The sequence below is a fragment of the Carassius carassius genome, chromosome 1 (assembly GCF_963082965.1).
Source record: "Carassius carassius chromosome 1, fCarCar2.1, whole genome shotgun sequence".
Lineage (NCBI taxonomy): Eukaryota > Metazoa > Chordata > Actinopteri > Cypriniformes > Cyprinidae > Carassius > Carassius carassius.
The window spans coordinates 7,401,131-7,419,206 of record NC_081755.1 but is presented as its reverse complement, the minus strand read 5'-3'; the positions used below and the strand labels follow the sequence as shown (position 1 = coordinate 7,419,206).

Here is an 18,076-nt window from a genome sequence, read left to right as displayed (position 1 = left end):
AAAAGTGTCCAAATTTTATCCTCAAGGGTAGCTGTAGATAACCCTTCTAGTAGGCACTATTGCACTGGAATTTCACTCCACCCAGTAGGAGTAGAAGATGTCGAGTATCTTTGTTCTGTACCCCGTTGAATGTACTGCTTTGGTTTCAGCAGTCATAGATGTATTTGGTCAGAGGATAGTTCTGTTTTAGGGATAAAAGCTGGTGCACAGTGTAACGTAAAAGCATGTTCAGCGAAGCCGCGTACACTGTGGCAGAAACCCCAGCAAAGCATAAATCCTCACCGGAGCGGCAGCCAAAATGCACCAGTATACCCATTAAACCTTAAGTTAAATCTTTAATCCTTGAAAATACGAATTGTATTGTTTGTTTAATGCCTTTATACAAGTCATATCAGATATATATTATTATATAAATTGATTATAGAAAATGCAGATCTCATTTATTAGATACGCACACATGCGCTGATAGCTGTGAAGTAAGCTAACCCTGAAACAGAAACTACTCCGGAGCAGGTTATCTTTAGAGAGAAAGTTGTTATTTATGACCCTGAAAGGGTAAACTTCTTCCACCATGATGGCACACGTGACACTTTTCTCCAGTGTGAATTCTCATGTGCTGGTTAAAGAATACTTTAATAAAGCTTATTCCACACAGTTGGCAGATAAAAGGACTCTCTGAAGTCTCGTCCACTTTAAGGGTTCCTTTTTGCGTAAAACTCTTTCCACACTTTCCTACTCTAAATAAATCAAAACTTAATTTTTAATTAGCAGTATGCATTGCTAAAAACTTAATTTGGACAACTTTAAAGACAATTTTCTCAGTATTTAGCTTGAGTTTGCACCCTCAAATTCCAGATTTTGATAAAGTTGTATCTTCGCCAAATATTCTTCAATCCTAATAAACCTTATATCAATGAGAAGTCTTATTTGTTGATGTATAAATCTCAATCTCTAAGAATATACCCTTATGACTGGTTTTGTAGTTCACAAATGCACTTTTAAGGTTTCCGTTATGTGTGAAACTGACTCCACACTGTTAGTAGGTGTAGGATTTCTCTCCAGTGTGAATTTTCATGTGCCTGTAAAGGTTTCCCTTATTTCTGAAACTGACTCCACACTGTTTGCAGGTGTAAGGCTTCTCTCCCGTGTGAATTCTCATGTGCACTTTAAGGTTTCTTTCATGAGTGACACTGACTCCACACTGTTGGCAGGTGTAGGATTTCTCTCCAGTGTGAATTTTCATGTGCCTGTAAAGGTTTCCCTTATTTCTGAAACTGACTCCACACTGTTTGCAGATGTAAGGCTTCTCTCCAGTGTGAATTCTCATGTGCACTTTAAGGTTTCTTTCATGAGTGACACTGACTCCACACTGTTGGCAGGTGTAGGATTTCTCTCCAGTGTGAATTTTCATGTGCCTGTAAAGGTTTCCTTTATTTGTGAAACTGACTCCACACTGTTGGCATGTGTAAGGCTTCTCTCCAGTGTGAATTATCATGTGCACTTTAAGGCTCCCATTATGTGTGAAACTGACTCCACACTGTTGGCAGTTGTAAGGCTTCTCTCCAGTGTGAATTCTCATGTGCGCTTTAAGTTTTCCTTCATATGTGAAACGGGCTCCACACTGTTGGCATGTGTAAGGCTTCTCTCCAGTGTGAATTCTCATGTGCTCTTTAAGGTTTCTTTCATGAGTGACACTGACTCCACACTGTTGGCAGGTGTAAGATTTTCCTCCAGTGTGAATTTCCATGTGCCTGTAAAGGTTTCCTTTGTTTGTGAAACTAACTCCACACTGTTGGCAGGTATAAGGCTTCTCTCCAGTGTGAATTCTCATGTGCACTTTAAGGTTTCCTTTATGTGTGAAACTGACTCCACACTGTTGGCAGGTAAAGGACTTCTCTCCAGTGTGGATTCTCATGTGCCTGTTAAGGTCTCCTTTATGCTTGAAACTCTTTCCACACTGTTGGCAGGTAAAAGACTTCTCTCCAGTGTGAACTTTCATGTGGTCTTTAAGGTGTCCTTTTCTATTGAATCTTTTTCCACACTGTTGGCAGGAGAATGTCTTCCCTCCAGTGTCAATTTTCATGGGGACTTTAAGGTTTTCATGTTCCCTGAAACTCTTTTCACAGTGAAAATGGGTGAAATAACTTTCAGTTTCTGTTTTAGGAGTTGTTTTCTGTGAGAAAGTATCTTTAATCTGTGGCCGACTGAAAGATTCTTCCTCGGTTTTAAAATCATTATGAGTCTCACATTGTTCTTCCTCTTCCATATCATTCGGTACTATGCACTCTTCTTTCAGCAGCATGAGGTCTATGATGAAAAAAGGCAAATGAAAGTTAGCCCAGTTTAATAGCACAAAGAAACAGACATCAAAACATTTACCAACAAGCTAGATCAGGGGGTTTAAACACACCTGATCTAGCTAATCAGGTCATTAAGGCTTAATTAGGGGCCGTTCACATATCGCGCCTAAAAACCTAATTTTCTCCTCGCCGTTTGCGCCCCTGAGGTGTCTGCCTTTGCTAAGCAACCATGACGTGCTCTCTCCATGAAGACGCGGAAATTTCAGCAAAGGATAAATGGATTTGCAGCTCTAAAAATCGCTTGCAGTAGCTCTGCTACTAAATTTATTTCAAAATGGCAATCCATATACAACTATGATCAGCAGTTCCTTCATCTTAGGTGAGCTTTCAATTTGTTACGGGAAAGGATGAAGCTGATTGGTTAGTTTTTGTCACATGACCCTTGGTGCGCTTGCGGCATTCTGAAAAGTTGAGATGTTTTTAACTCGATGGGGTGCGGACGCACCTGGAAAAAACGGGTGACCACGTCGCTTCCATTATGAGCGCGCATACAGCGCGCCTACATTGGAAATAACGAATTTGAGCGCGCAAAAGACGCGATATGTGAACGGCCCCTTAGCCGGGTTTCCACCACAGGAACTTTACCCAGGAATTATGGACTTTGGGCTTGTACTCGGTGTGTTTCCACTTAAGGAACCAGGATCTAAATAAAGTTCCGGGTAAAAAAAAAGGCCCTTCAGAAAGTCCCTGCTGGCAAGGAAGTACTTATTCAAAGTTACGGAAATTTCGGGGGTGGGACTTGAGCGCTTGTTGATTGGTTAACTCAGCATTATTTTTTCAACCACCATTTATTCAGATATTTTTCAAAATATTACTTTTATTGTGTCATGGAATGTAATTATTTATTTTTTTTAAGTATTCCAGGCGAGAATGTAGTTGTTTAAAATTAAAATCTGCGGCTTATTTATAAATACAGCACCTATTTAACAATCTGTTTCGCCGATTTCAGAGACGGTCAGCTCCATGCGATCAGCTGGAACTCAGTCCTCATGTATCCGCCGAAAGCCACCTCACCTTGGCTAGACCTTCTGACATTTGTCATCGTCTCGGATGTCTTTTTTAGTGGTTAAACATAAAATGTAATTCATTTTGGGTAAATATAACAGGTAATCTTTGGTCTGTATTCAATCTATGTAAAAATTCAAATAAAAGGCAATTGATATAATATTTTGTTTCATTGTAATGGCTCTATATCAGTGATGCTCAGGTTGATCCAAAATGAGCGGGTGCCCGCGGAGTCATCCAAAAATATTTTTTATGACATTCGGGGTTGCGGTCGGTTGGGTCGTTCGAAATAAAGATGCCAATTAAACCTTTGTAATTTATATAGTACTAGACACAATTTTGAAATACATACTGTCGGCATGTAGTCATAGTTGGGGACGGAGTCGGCGTGGGGGAAAACACAGCGAACATTGTGTGTATTTGAATGACAAAAATGCACATATTGAGCGCTCATTCCCAGACGCAAAGAACAATTGTAGTCTCTTTTAACTTTAATATTCACATACACTAGTCCATATCAATATTTGATTCATTGTATAACTCTACTGTAGATGTATTCATTCAAAATGCCGACTTTTAACTATACTTGTCCTTCTTGACCTGAGCGCTGCCTTTGATACTGTCTCACATAACATACTTCTTGACAGATTAGTTTCCATTGGTATTACTGGCACTGCTCTGTCTTGGTTTAGTTCATATCTATCTGGACGCAGTCAGCGTATTCAATTAAAAGGTTTTAGTTCAAGACTATCTACAGTCACCGCTGGTGTTCCCCAGGGTTCTGTTTTGGGCCCGCTTCTCTTCATTATATATATATGCTCCCTCTTGGTGATATTTTAAGGAAATATGGTATTAATTTTCACTGTTATGCGGATGACACCCAACTTTACCTGTCCGCCAAACCTACCGGTTCTTTTCCTCCACCATCTTTGTCAAGCTGTTTAGCTGAAATTAAAGACTGGCTTTCAGCGAACTTCTTGAAATTAAATGGCAATAAAACTGAGGCTCTGCTTGTTGGCACTAGATCTGCTGTGTCTAAATCTAATTGTTTCTCTTTACACATTGATAATACTGCAATCTGTCCTTCCTCTCAGGTTAAAAGTTTGGGTGTCATCATGGATAGCACACTATCTTTTAAAGCTCAGATTAATAATATCACACGGATTGCATACTTCCATTTGCGCAATATTAATCGTCTACGTCCATTTCTTTCAAATAATAATACTGCAGTTCTCATTCATGCACTAGTCACCTCACGTATAGACTACTGCAATGCTCTTCTTACAGGTATTCCCTCCAAATTGCTGCATAAGCTTCAATTGGTTCAGAATTCTGCAGCTCGTGTTCTCTCTAGAACACCTTATACTGATCACATTTCTCCAGTTCTCCAGCAATTGCACTGGCTTCCAGTAAAATATAGAGTTGAATTCAAAATCTTGCTACTCACTTATAAGGCACTTCATAATCTTGCACCACAATACCTTACTCAACTTCTCCAGGTTTATACTCCTTCACGTGCACTTAGATCTTCATCTTTAATTTCTCTTGCGGTACCTCGGATTCGACTTACTACTATGGGTGCCAGATCTTTTAGTTATGTTGCCCCCCGCCTATGGAACTCTCTTCCCCTCGATGTTCGCAATAGCGATTGCTTGTTGACTTTTACAAAGCGTCTTAAGACATATCTTTTTATACAGGCTTTTTTATAATATTTTTATTGAGACTTAAATCCACTTTTTATGTATATGCTGTTTGTTTTGTTGTTTGTTTTGTCTTATGCAGTGACCTGTATATTGCTTGTAAGGTGACCTTGGGTGTTCTGAAAGGCGCCATGAAATAAAATGCATTATTATTATTATTATTATTATTATTCATCTTTGATCAGGTTCATTATAACATGCATTAAAATCAAAAGTTGTATTTTTAAACATTAGTACATGCACCTTGAACTAACATCAACAGAGATTGATAAATACCTGAACAAATATACTGGTTATACTAGTTAGTTCATGGTAGTTAACTCATTACCTAATGTTAACAAAACATTATTGTACAGAGATACCTTTAATCTTATCAACTAACTATAATGGTATATATATAAAAGATGCGTTTTAAACCGATTCTTGAAGATGACTAAGGACTCAGCTGCTTGGATTGAGTTGGGCAGGTCATTCCACCAGGAGGGAACATTTAATTTAAAAGTCAGTAAAAGTGACTTTGTGCTTCTTTGGGATGACACAATCAAGCGACGTTCACTTGCAGAACACAAGCTTCTAGAGGCACATAAGTCTGAAATAATGAATTTAGGTAAAGGGGTGCAGAGCCAGTAGTGGTTTCGTAGGTAAAAATCTGCATCAATGCCTTAAATTTTATGCAAGCAGCTATTGGTAGTCAGTGCAAATTGAAAACTGAGATATAACATGTAATCTTTTCAGCTCATTAAAATTACAGTCTGGATTAATTGTAAAGGTTTGCTAGAACTGGCTGGAAGAACTGCTAAGAGAGCATTGCAATAGTCCACCCTGGACCGAACAAGAGCTTGGACAAGGAGTTATGCATCATGTTCCCGAAAGCAAGGGCCTGATCTTCTATATGATGAATAAAGCAAATCTGCAGGATCGGACAGTTTTAGCATTGTGGTCTGAGAAAGTCAGCTGATCATCAATCATAACTCCAAGGCTTCTAGCTGTTTATGAAGGAGTTATGGTTGATGTGCCTAACTTGATGGTGAAATTGTGATGAAACTATGGGTTTGCTTGAACCACAAGCAGTTCTGTCTTGGCAAGGTTGAGTTGAATGGGATGGTCCTTCATCCAGCAAGAAATGCCTGTTAGACAAGCTGAGATGCGAATAGCTACCGTCGGATCATCAGGATGGAATGAGAGGTAGAGCTGAGTGTCATCAGCATAGCAGTGGTATGAAAAGCCATGTTTCTGAATGACAGAACCTAATGATGCCATGTAGACAGAGAAGTGGTCCAAGAATTGAACCCTGAGGCACCCCAGTAGTTAGATGTTGCGACTTGGACATCTCACCTCTCCAGTATGGTTGAAAGGAGGATCTGGTGGTTAACTATGTCAAAAGCAGTGGACAGATCAAGCAAGATAAGTATTGAAGATTTGAATTCTTCTCTTTCAGACCTTTCCACACTGAAGCAAAATCACTGCAAGAGAATTGGTCTGGCTATGCAGAATAATTCCTCTTTGCCACTCTGATCTCTTTTTCCCAGTGTGTATTTGGGCTGTTTATACATGACTGTGGCAAAGGGGGGCGTGGATGAGCAAAGTCTGCAGCGGGAGCGAGAGTCAGGAGACGAACGGTGAGTGAGCGGGTTAAACACAAACAACCAACACTTGTGTCTCGTTTCAGTAATTGGCGTGGAGAGAGTATATAACGCCAGGAGAAACGGGTGAGTGAGAGAAGGACTACTGACGAGAACCATCGCTGAAGAAGCCTCCAGTCTGTGAAAGTTATTTAAGTTAATGGTGTATATATTTGCTGTAGTTGACACCCCCTATAGAAGAAGTGTGAATTGTCATAATAAAAGCTCGTCAGCAGTCAAGTTGACCCCATCCTCTTCCTTTCCACACAAGAACTCATTACAAAGACTTTATCCCCTTTTCCTGTAAGTAGTGCTGGGCGGTTTGAACTAAAATTTATATCACAGTTTTTTTTCTAAATTATGCCGGTTTCCCCAGTCACGTTTATGACGTTTTTTTTTCATGCATAATCAGGTGTACAATGCATTTTCTGCTGGTTGATATTCCAAGACATACTTTTAGCTCGACAACACTTGCATAAAATGGTTGTTTGGTCGACGCCAGATTTTTGGAAACCAAAAACCCTCCAAACAACATACCAGGCTCCTCTTTCTGGCACAAGTTCTTCTGTCATGTTCTACTAGTTCTGCAGCATCCATCTTCCCTGTAACGCCTGCTTCACACATACTCTGTCTGCAGTGCATATTCAGTCCACAGCACGGACTCATTGTGCTTTCACACAGGATGCGTTTGCAGTCCGCTACTGATGCGTGTGTTTAGTCCACGCAACATTTGTTCATTGTTTTGATTTCATATCAAGTTCTTTTTTCAGCATTGTGAGTCTTTTGAGAACAGTAATAATCTTTCATAGTTATAGACATTAGTTTAAACTCAAATATAAACAACGCATTATTCATGCATTTTAATTCTAGGTTTGTATAATAAGCTGCTCAAGCAAGCGGCAAAACATTTAAACACAATAATTATCCTACTTTTCTTGTTAAAATATTTAAAATTAAAACACCACAGACAGAAACAGTCTTGTGCCTTTTGCATTTAAATCTTTTTCACAATCAATCCCATGGGTCTTAATAAACTTTGTTTTTCTGCTTCCTTAAAAGTGAATCTATATATTGTTTTCCTTGTTTATCTAAAAGTGCTCTTTTTCTTGTTTTAAACCTAGCCAAAAACCCATGCGTTGCGTGTGAAACAGCTTTAATTATTATACATTTATTGTGACATTACTGCATTTCCGTGTCAATCCATGTTAATTTTTCCCGCGAACAATGCGCTTCCACTTTAATTCAGCGCCTGCAGCACAGCAAAAATAGACTCGGTACGAAAACGATGGCTGCACTGCTGCAGACATAACGCTCCTGGAACGCACATTTAATTGAAAGAACTGGATCCAAAATATTAGATTTTATGTAAATTCTCAGTTTTTTGGCACTCAGTCTTGTGCATTTAGCCGTTATACTACATGGACAGCTAATGGTTAAATTAAAACAGTCAAAAGTAATGAAACCTTTTTTTGGGGGGGGGGGGGGGCAACTTTTCTACTTCAGTATGTTTCCCCAGATTCATGAACACAAACATCATTAGCTCTCACAGATCAAGCCACACGATTGAGCTTCTGTTTACATGTTTAGTGTGTAAGATGGTTTAGAAATTAAAATAAAAAATATATACAACAAGTGGTCTACTTCTCTTAAAATTAAAATGTAAGGAGTAAAAAGTATGAGATTTTCTTTAGAGACGTACAGTCATGGCCAAAAATATCGGCAACCTTGGTAAATATGATCAAATAAGGCGTTAAATGAATGCGCTTTGTTAATCCTTTTGATTTTTTTATTTAAAAAATTCACAAAAATGTATCCTTTCATTGGATAAGAAGAAATTAAAATGGAAGGGAAATATCATTATGAAATAAATGTTTTTCTCAGCTACACATTGGACAATTATTGGCCCCCCTAGAAATACTTATGAGTAAAATATCTCTGAAGTATATACCCAATTTTGAGCACTCCAGCATGATTATAAACATGAAATCATCCAGCTCTGGCTGTTTCACAGAAATATAAAGAGAAGGGAAAACAAAGCCCAAATTCCATTAAATCTTCCATCACAATGAGAAAAACCAAAGAATATATTTCTGATGTGCAGCAAAAGATAATTGAGCTTCACAAATTAGTTAAGTGGCTTTAAGAAAAGAGCTAGAGCAGTGAAAATTCCCATTTCCACCATCAGGGCAATGATTAAGAATTTCCAACCAACAGAAAATGTTACAAAACGGCCTGGAAGAGGACATGTGTCTATATCGTCCTAATGTGCGGTGAGAAGGAGAGTTTGAGTGGATAAAGACTCTCCAAGGGTCACAGCTGGAGAATTGCAGAAAATAGTGGAGTCTCGGGGTCAGGAAACCTTTAAATAAATGGTCAAACAGCACCTACATCACCACATGTTGTTTAGGAGGGTTACAAGAAAAATTATCCTCTAGCTCATTTAGCAGCAAACACTCAAGATGGTTTTGGTGAACACAGAGAAAACCCACCCCATGTGTACAATGAAATATACTGCTGTATGTTTGATGTTGTTATATATTGTGATATTTTCAGCCACGACTGTAATCAAATAAAAGTCTAAAAATTTGAAACTGTACTTCAGTCAAAAACGAATCCACCAAAAGTATTAAGTAGAGTAATTAAGTTAAATTTCTCATACACACCTGCACATGCTTCAAAAAACATCATGTTTTCCTGTAGAGCTTGACATTTTAGTAAGAATCAAATGAGAATGAAAACCAACCTGTTTGTTCCTCAGTATCTTCTTGTTTGACTCTCAATGTTTCTTCAATCTTCACGTCTTCAGTCTCCTCTTTAATAAACGCCATCTTTTATAACAGTGTGTGGATCTCATCAGGAGTTTTTCTGTGTTTGGACAATCTGTCATGTTTAAGAAGAGAATAATTAAAGATAAATCAATCCAAACTAAATCTCAGAGTTGTGTCTCAATCAGCTCCTGGTTCAGTAGTCAACGCACTTGTTAGGGACTCAAATAGAGTAACAATAATTAACACACGTACAGTTTCACAGTCTGAGCGGTTTCTCCAGAAAGAAACTTACACCGACTGATCTTAAAATGTGTCGGTGCCTTTGTTTTGTCTCATGAGCGATAAGAAACGGAGAACAGTTTTGGGAAGCAAATGATTAAACTGATTTGGAGGTTATTTTTTCCATCACCAATGAGCGAATTCGTGTTTCTGATAAACTGATTAAAAACAAAAAAACGGTCGATGCGCTCAAAATCACGTGTACAGAATCGTTAATGAAGTTATAGTGTTACAGTCAATATTAATGAATTATCGCTACTAATAACCAAGAGTAGTGTTAAACGGTTTACATTTATGTAAAGAATGCTAGTGTTTTAAAACACAAACCCTCATTCAGTCGAATCACAACAGACGCAGGAGAGTGACGCTTCCTTATGATGTCACAGCGCCGTACCACAATAAAAGTCCTTCACACGTCAGTTATTATTCAGCAGTTATTCAGTATTTTATGACCTTTTCGAAATTTAATTATTGTTTAAAGAAATGTTGGCTAAAACATTTTCTAACCATTTAATATATTATTACTGTAATGTTATAATTTAGAGCCATTTATCCGCCCTCAAAAAAAAGGAAAAAAAAAAAAAAAAAAAAGGAACCAACAAATTAACCATGGTTTTACTACAAAAAAATAAACATTTTGTTGGATGCACAGCAAAAATCTTGTAGGCCGCATTATTTTACTGTTATAAAACTATCTACATTTGTCAATGAAAATGAACTTTTATTAGGGCCAGAAATTACTCAAACTCAAATACAAGTAAATATTCAACAGTAAATAGACATTATATTTATTATTTTATTAATTGTGCAAAATTGTGCAATGCTAAATTTAAGCTAAATTTGTTTGTAATTGCAGTTGTCTTCAAACAGCATGATCAATACCTGCGGATTTATAGATCAACCTTGTAGGATTATTAATGTATTAATTTCTCAGTGATTTTTTCTTATGTCCAGCATGAAATCAGAGAAAAGGTTTGATATGACAGACTTTATATATAATGTAAAACAGAGGTGTTTCAGTGGAACAGCATCAAATTCTCAGGTACAGCCTTACACAAACACTAACATAATCCGTCTTAAGGTATGTACAGCATGTTAATATAGTAATCAGTCCTTGGCCTACTTAAAGGGTTAGTTCACCCGAAAATGAGAGTTCTGTCATTAATTACTTAATTAAGAGAGTATCATGTATGTAAACAATGTGTGCTGTTCTATGTCAGCTGTGCTGTGCCATGCAGATATGCCGTTTTCATTCAGATCAAAATACAAACAGTTTATAAAACATATCCGTGTGGTGCAGCTGACACAGAACAGTACACGCCATTTACGTTCAGTGAATACTCTCAGAAATGACACCATGCTGATCCAGAGGAGGTGAATTGTTGGACAAAGTTGTTGTGATAGACTTCAGGAGAAACTCTGTTGACCACCCCCCACTGACCATCAACAGTTAGACTGTGGAGAGTTCTTGGAGCAATTCTTGGGGGTGCATATCACAGAGGATCTCACCTGGACCACCAACACCATGTTACTCTTCAATACGTTACCACAGCGCCGACACTTTCTCCACCGTCTGAAAAGAGCAAGTCTCCCTCCACCCATCCTGACCACTTTCTACAGAGGAACCATATAGAGTGTGCTGACCAGCTGCATCACTGTCTGGTACGGGAACTGTAGTGCAGCAGACCGCAAGACCCTCCAGCGGACAGTGAATACAGCTGCAAAGATCATCGATGCCACTATCCCCTCCATCCTGGACATTTTCTTCACACAATGCTCCAGCAAAACCAACAGTATCGTGAAGGACCCCACCCATTTCTCCCACAGTCTCTTCCAGCTCCTACCATCAGGAAGATGGTACCAGAGCATCAAAGCCCGCTCCGCCAGACTGCTCAACAGCTTTTGCCCCAGGGAAGAAGTGAGAGCTCTGAACTCAAACCACCCCACACACACCCCACCTCCAGAAACATGGACCATGTCACTTCCCCACCCGCACGCCTTTCCACATCACAGAAAAAAAAATGATTTTTTTTTTTTGCAATTCTCTATGCACACTAGACACTTTTCACACACACTGCAATTGAAGAGCTCAGTGGCTCAGAGTACTGTACAATAAACTTAGAGACCCTCTGGAAAACCACTACTTACCCATTGCCAGTTCTCCCAAAGTGATCCATGTGCCGCTCAGGATAATGAAACACAGGTGAGATGTAGTCTTACTTTCATAATTACTAACACATTGCCTGTATATGTAATTGTGCTAGCTATAGTTTCATAATATAGCTTAATTAAGCTGAGTTTGGTTAAACACAGAGAGAGAGCTCCTCTTTGGCGAGGGTTAGGATGTATGCAGTGTTAAATTTTACATTCAGCTCTGCCAACTGCACGGAATGTGGCCTTGTTTGGAATAATTTTTGTCGTCGAAACTGAGCAAAAACAGGGAATATGGTGTCTAAAATGTAAGGCTGCGTCTCATTTCTCTGTCTTAGCCCTTACCCTTACCCCTCCCCCTCGGTTTTGCGCGTTCATGTGAGGGGAAGTGGCGTCTCAATTCTCATTCTGATCAAGGGCCAAGGCGAAGGGCTACATAGCCCTTGAAACGAAGTTTGCGGAGGACCACACTTGAAAGAGAGGGGTAACAACGTATAATTTTTTCAAGAAGTGCCAACATCAAGCTTTTTTATGGCTGAGCGTCGTACTGTGAAGGAGTCGCACAAATGTAATTTTCATCAGTTTAATTGACATTATAATTATGACACTTGTGTTTTAGGATACTTTAATACAATGTTTAAGCGATTTTAATTGTAATGTTTTTGTTTTGAATCGCTAGTTAACCGCTAGCTAGCAGCTATATTTGTCGAGCTAAGCTAACGTTAATTTTTATCTGTATCCTTGACATGACACTTCATATTATGTTTTTTAGGTGAAATTAGTGTGAAGTGAATTTTCGTGACATTACTCGTTATTCCTTGATTGATTTGACCGGTGGACACAATCTTCTTCTACGGTGTCTTTGATTGATGGCACACAAGCGTGCAAAGATAAAGAGAGCCCAGGAAATCGACATCACAACCTGAGACGACGGCATCTTCGTTTGTTTATGTCAATGCTTGTCGCCTCTGTTGACGTAGCAGCCAGATAGTGGCAAGGGAAGATGACGCAAACGGCCATCGAGTGGCGTCTCATTTCTTAGTGGAACGCTCTACCCCTACCCCCCTTCACTCGGTATCGAGAATCAAGGGGAAGACGCAGACAAAGTGGTAAGGGGAAGGGGAAGGGGTAAGACAGAGAAATGAGATTGGCCCTAAGTCTCTAAATATTAAATCCTTTTTTATGTATAAAATCAATATAATTGTGTAATCATGTCACACTTCGTGTGATATCAACAATACAAAAATATTTAAAGTCCCCATAGCTTGAATTTTGTGATGTATTTTAATAGACTGAATCATGCAGTGAAAATAAACGCAAACCAAATGCGCACACACACACACTAGTCTAATCTAGACCCTATCACGTCATCTATGCATATATTGAAAAAAAATTATATCTTGATATTTTCTAGGGTTTATTGATAGTGATAATTAGACAACATTTTGCTGAGTGTATTATTGTGCTAGTAGTCTACTAGTATAGCGTATACCCACTTCTTTAACAGTGGCTTTGCATATACCCACTTCAAACGTTAAATCCCCTCTGATGCGCATCATTCAGCATTGTCCTGCATTAGTCTATCACATGAATAGCTATTTCTATAGAATGTGAACAAACGCAAATATTCCCTAAAAAACACACAGAAAAGATAGTGATGCGGTCAGGACTGTTGTGCCGGCTTCCTTTAAAATATGACTGACGACTGCGCCCGTGCCCGCAGGGCTCCAGTTAGAGAGGATGTCCCGACAGTAGCTGCGTTTACATGGACACTACTAATCCGATCGTAATAGGACTAGAAGCACAATCAGAATAAGAGTCACATGTAAACATGTCAATCGGATTGAATTGGCTCAATCTGACTAAAATTTTGATCGGATTGTAAGGGGTGGTTTATCCCTTTTGTAATCCGAGCGAGAGGACATGTAAACACTTGATCGGATTGAAAACCGAAACTGGAAAGTACTGCACATGCGCAGTGACGTAGAAATAGCGTAATGACGTATGACGTGCAAAACGAGGTGTTCTTCCTGGTGACTAAAGTGTCATAAATAAGTGTGCTGTCAATATAAAACTCCCCTTTCACTCAGCGTATGTGAAGTGGAACAGAACCACGTCCCACCAGTCCTCGTTTAAGACGCTCATCAACAGACGACTAGTTTTGGGTGTGGGAAGGGACACTTTTACACCTTTTTTTTTTTTTTAAGTAATTTGCATTTTTTACTAAATGTTTATTTTTTTCAGTGATTGATTCCTTTTGCCATGGCCACTTGTGATGTCTGTGCACACAGCTTAAACTGTAAGTACTAGTCGGGCTACTTGACATTTGACAGCTGTTGTCACATTGCCTGTTCTAAAAGGTCAGCCAAAAAAATTACTTTGAGGTGTTGCTCCCTTATTCTATTTCTCCCACATGTGGCAGTATTGTCAAAGTAAAAAAAATAAAATAAAACTGAGCTACCTTTCATATTAAACTTCTTATTTTTCATTACCTCTAGCATTTATTAAACACTTTTATTGTACTTCCATAGACACAGTGTGGATCATTGGTGACAGCTATGTGAGACGTGGTGCCCAGATCATTGGAAGCAACCTCAGTCTGCCAGGTGTCCGTGTCTGCTGGTTTGGACTCCAGTGGAAAGGGCTTCTGCCCTTTTTCTATCGCTCCCTGAAAGGAAGATCAGCACCAGATGTCCTTGTCATCCACTGTGGCGGCAATGACATGGGGGAGATCAGCGGCGTCCAGCTTCAACACCCTGGCATGAAGATCATGTTTTCAGCTGTGACCATGAGATGCCGGTGGAAGGCTGGTGCTAATCCGGTGAAACTTGACATGTCCAGGAAAGTTTGTCAACAGTGTTATGGCTTCATTTGTTTGTAACTCTACTCTCTACACACATGACTGCGTGTCTTCGCACAGCTCCACATCTATAATCAAATTTGTTGATGATACTGTGGTTCTGGGCCTCATTCATAACAATAATGAGACCGCATACTTGGATGAGGTAGAGAAATTAACATCATGGTGCCAGGACAACTGTCTCTCTCTGAATGTGAACAAAACTAAAGCCTGGAGCTGATTGTGGACTTCAGAAAGAGACAGCAGCAGCCCTATACACCTCTTATGATCAGCGGGACACCTGAGTAGAGGGTGAGCAGGTTCAGGTACCTTGGTGTAAACATCTCTGAGGACCTGACTTGGACTACTCACATTCAAACACAGGTTAGAAAAAGCCAGGCAAAGACTATACCTTCTGCGACAGCTGAGGAGATTCAGGGTCTCACCAGCAATCCTGAAAACTTTCTATTCAGGGGCCAGAGAAAGTGTATTGACTCAGTGCATCTAAGTGTGGTATGGGAACAGCTCCAGTCAAGACTGCAAAGCCCTGCAGAGAGTTGAGCGCTTAGCTGAGCGCATCTCCTGGTCTGCTCTCCCCTCTCTGCAGGACATCTACCTCAAACGCTGCAAAAGTAGAGCTACTAAAATCATCAAAGACTCCACCCACCCCAGTAACCATCTTTTCACTTTGCTGCCATCTGGTAAGCGCTACCGTAGCCTGATGGCAAAAACCGAGAGACTCAGGAGGAGTTTCTTCCCCCAGGCCATCAGGCTCCTAAACTCTTAACCAGCCTCTTAACATCTACATGTCTCCACTTAATGTTCACTTTATCAGTAAGATATTCATCATACACTACCTCACATTGACACACTGACAGTGTCAACCTGTTTGCACATTTGCCTCTTATACATCCCTGGGTATCTTAATATTTAAGACTACAGTTTACTTTCATGCACGTTATTTTGCGTTCTATATTTAATTCTACAATATACATTTTTTTTTACATTTTATTCTTATATTTTTTTTGTTTACTTTTATTTCATTCTTACATAGCTATATTTATGTATATTTTCATCTGTGTTGTTTTCTTCAATAATTGCACTGTCCATGGAGCGGACCTGACTCACATTTCACTGCTGGTTATATATGCTCTACATAATTGTCTATGTGACGAATAAAAATCTTGAATCTTGGTGCCATGATTGAGCACCCTCACATTAGGCATGACAGTCCATTTCACACCTAGGTGAAATTATATGTTTTTAATTACTATAGCCAACTGCCTTAAAGACCACATCTAAATGCAGTGTCACTGCTTTTGAATTTGAACTTTAGGGCCCATTTGTATATGCTTAAATATAGTCCTGACTATCATGGCTAATGTTGAGTTTTTATGTTCATTATTATCCATTGTTAGCCATAACACTGTTATCACCTCTGCTCTTCCATCTCTCCTCTTTTTGTCTCATTGTTTGTTTGTTTTTGTTTTTCATTTTGTTAAGCCTTCAATAAAACCACTTGATAAGAATTTCCTGGTATATGGTATTCTCTTAATGTATGAATTAATGAAGAGTGTTGCTTGTTTGTGAAAGATAGAGCTGAGATACAAGAAAAGGGTTTATGAACAATGTTTGAAACATTTTGAGTGTGCTAAAATTTATCTGATTTTTTAAATGATTTACCACAAACACTGCTTTTAATAAAGAAAAATAACTGAACTATTAGGTTCAAATATGGGGTGCTTAATAAGTACTGTTCATGTGGATGGATGATGATAACATAGGATAAGGTGGAGTACAAGTTAAACAAAAGGCTTAGCAAGCAATAGGGTGCAGACAACAGCAGAGAAGAGAATGAGCCATGATGGAAACTGGATGCAGTATCCACATCTGGAGGATGGATACTGCACTCAGCTCCTCTCACACACAAAAGCAGGGGACATAACCTACATACATTTTCACTTAGTGCAGGTTAATGTAAGGAAGATAATGTACTACAGATATTTAAATCCTTTTAGTATGTACTCCACTTCTTCACTGCCTGACCATCATCTTAATGTTTATGCAGTTTAATGTTTTTATTATTTCAATATCTAAAACACCTTGTTCAGTGAGTATTTAGATGTTTTTCATATCTGTCACGGTCTAAGCATGATCTGTTTCTGTTGTTCTGATGAAGGAAGCTTGTGTTGGGGATGATTCGGTGTCTGTTAAGGCACATGTGAATGTGCTACAAAGTGAGTATCAGAAACACATCCAGACACTTCGACTGTCAAAGACCACACGACAGGAACATGCTCCTGGAGACGCTGAGAAAGCACGGAAGGAATCTCTGTGGAGGATGTACTCAGAAAATACACATACTTCAGGACACCTGCTGGAGTGAGTATATTAAAGAAAAAAACTCATCAACTAAAATATCTTGTTTCAAATCTTTTCATGTAATATTTTATTCTTCTGTACCTTTTTAGCCCATCGGTTAAAAATGTAAAGCAATAATTTTAGAAAACAATGTAAGATTTATCAGTGTATACAAGAACATGAAATGCATGGTATATTGTGAACCTTATACATTACCTTCTGATTGTTTCTGCAGTGTCTGTAGCTACACCGTCTGAGCCAAAGAGGATGGAACAGAATCTGATGAATCTGAAAAGTGTTTTCTTTTTTTTCTCTTTATTATTATTGTTGTTGTTGTTATTCTTTTTATTTATTTATTTTATGAAAGGGGGACCCTGCTACACCTTTCCTACCATACACCTGATGTATACTGACTGTAAAATGTCAATCATAGGAGGAGCGCTCAGTGTGGTGACAGAAGATGGAATAGATGCGTGTCAGTGCACCAGCCTTGATGAAGCCTTCATAACAGCCTTGTGGATGGATTCTGCTTTCAACATTGCATATCCACCACACCTGAGAAAGACACTGACTTTCCTTCAGAGGCACATTGTCAACATTAGAAGATGGAGACAAGCACTGTCAGTAACTTTACTCTGAATGATTTGCCTCTTGTATTAGATCCTCGTGCCTTGACTGTACCATTGCCCAAAGTGCACTCGAAGGACATTCACTCTTTTGAAGTTAACCCAACATGTTGGAGTGGTGCATGCACATTAACCAAATAGCTTGCTCTATTCTTTTTCTATTCTATCTGTTTTCTTTTTATTTATATTATTTAAAAGCCCTTGCTACGTGTACTGTGTTAACTTAACTGAGACTTGTTAAAGCTCTTATATATCATTGCTCTTTTTGTTGTTTTTGATTGCTTCCACTCTGTCCTCATTTTTAAGTCGATTTGAATAAAAGCATCTGCTAAATGAATAAATGTAAATATTAGTATAACCTGTGG

The 18,076-nt window shown here is 38.9% G+C and overlaps 1 protein-coding gene across 1 annotated transcript; it reads right to left on the bottom strand.

Moving 5' to 3' along the window:
* Window positions 1-992: 992 nt before the first annotated feature.
* On the bottom strand, window positions 993-9,734 carry LOC132140174 (gastrula zinc finger protein XlCGF57.1-like). Its single transcript, XM_059548986.1, has 2 exons — window positions 9,431-9,734; window positions 993-2,307 (listed from the first exon to the last, which is right to left on the bottom strand). The coding sequence occupies exons 1-2, from the start codon at window positions 9,513-9,515 to the stop codon at window positions 1,037-1,039; spliced, it is 1,356 nt and encodes a 451-aa protein (XP_059404969.1). The 5' UTR covers window positions 9,516-9,734; the 3' UTR covers window positions 993-1,036.
* Between the last annotated feature and the right edge of the window lie 8,342 nt (window positions 9,735-18,076).

Bases quoted from the DNA above. Each gene is read 5' to 3' on its own strand.
- LOC132140174 (XM_059548986.1), bottom strand. From the start codon at position 9,515: ATGGCGTTTATTAAAGAGGAGACTGAAGACGTGAAGATTGAAGAAACA. The intron at 2,308-9,430 runs GTTGGTTTTCAT...TTTTCATCATAG, and splicing joins AGATACTGAGGAACAAACAG to ACCTCATGCTGCTGAAAGAA.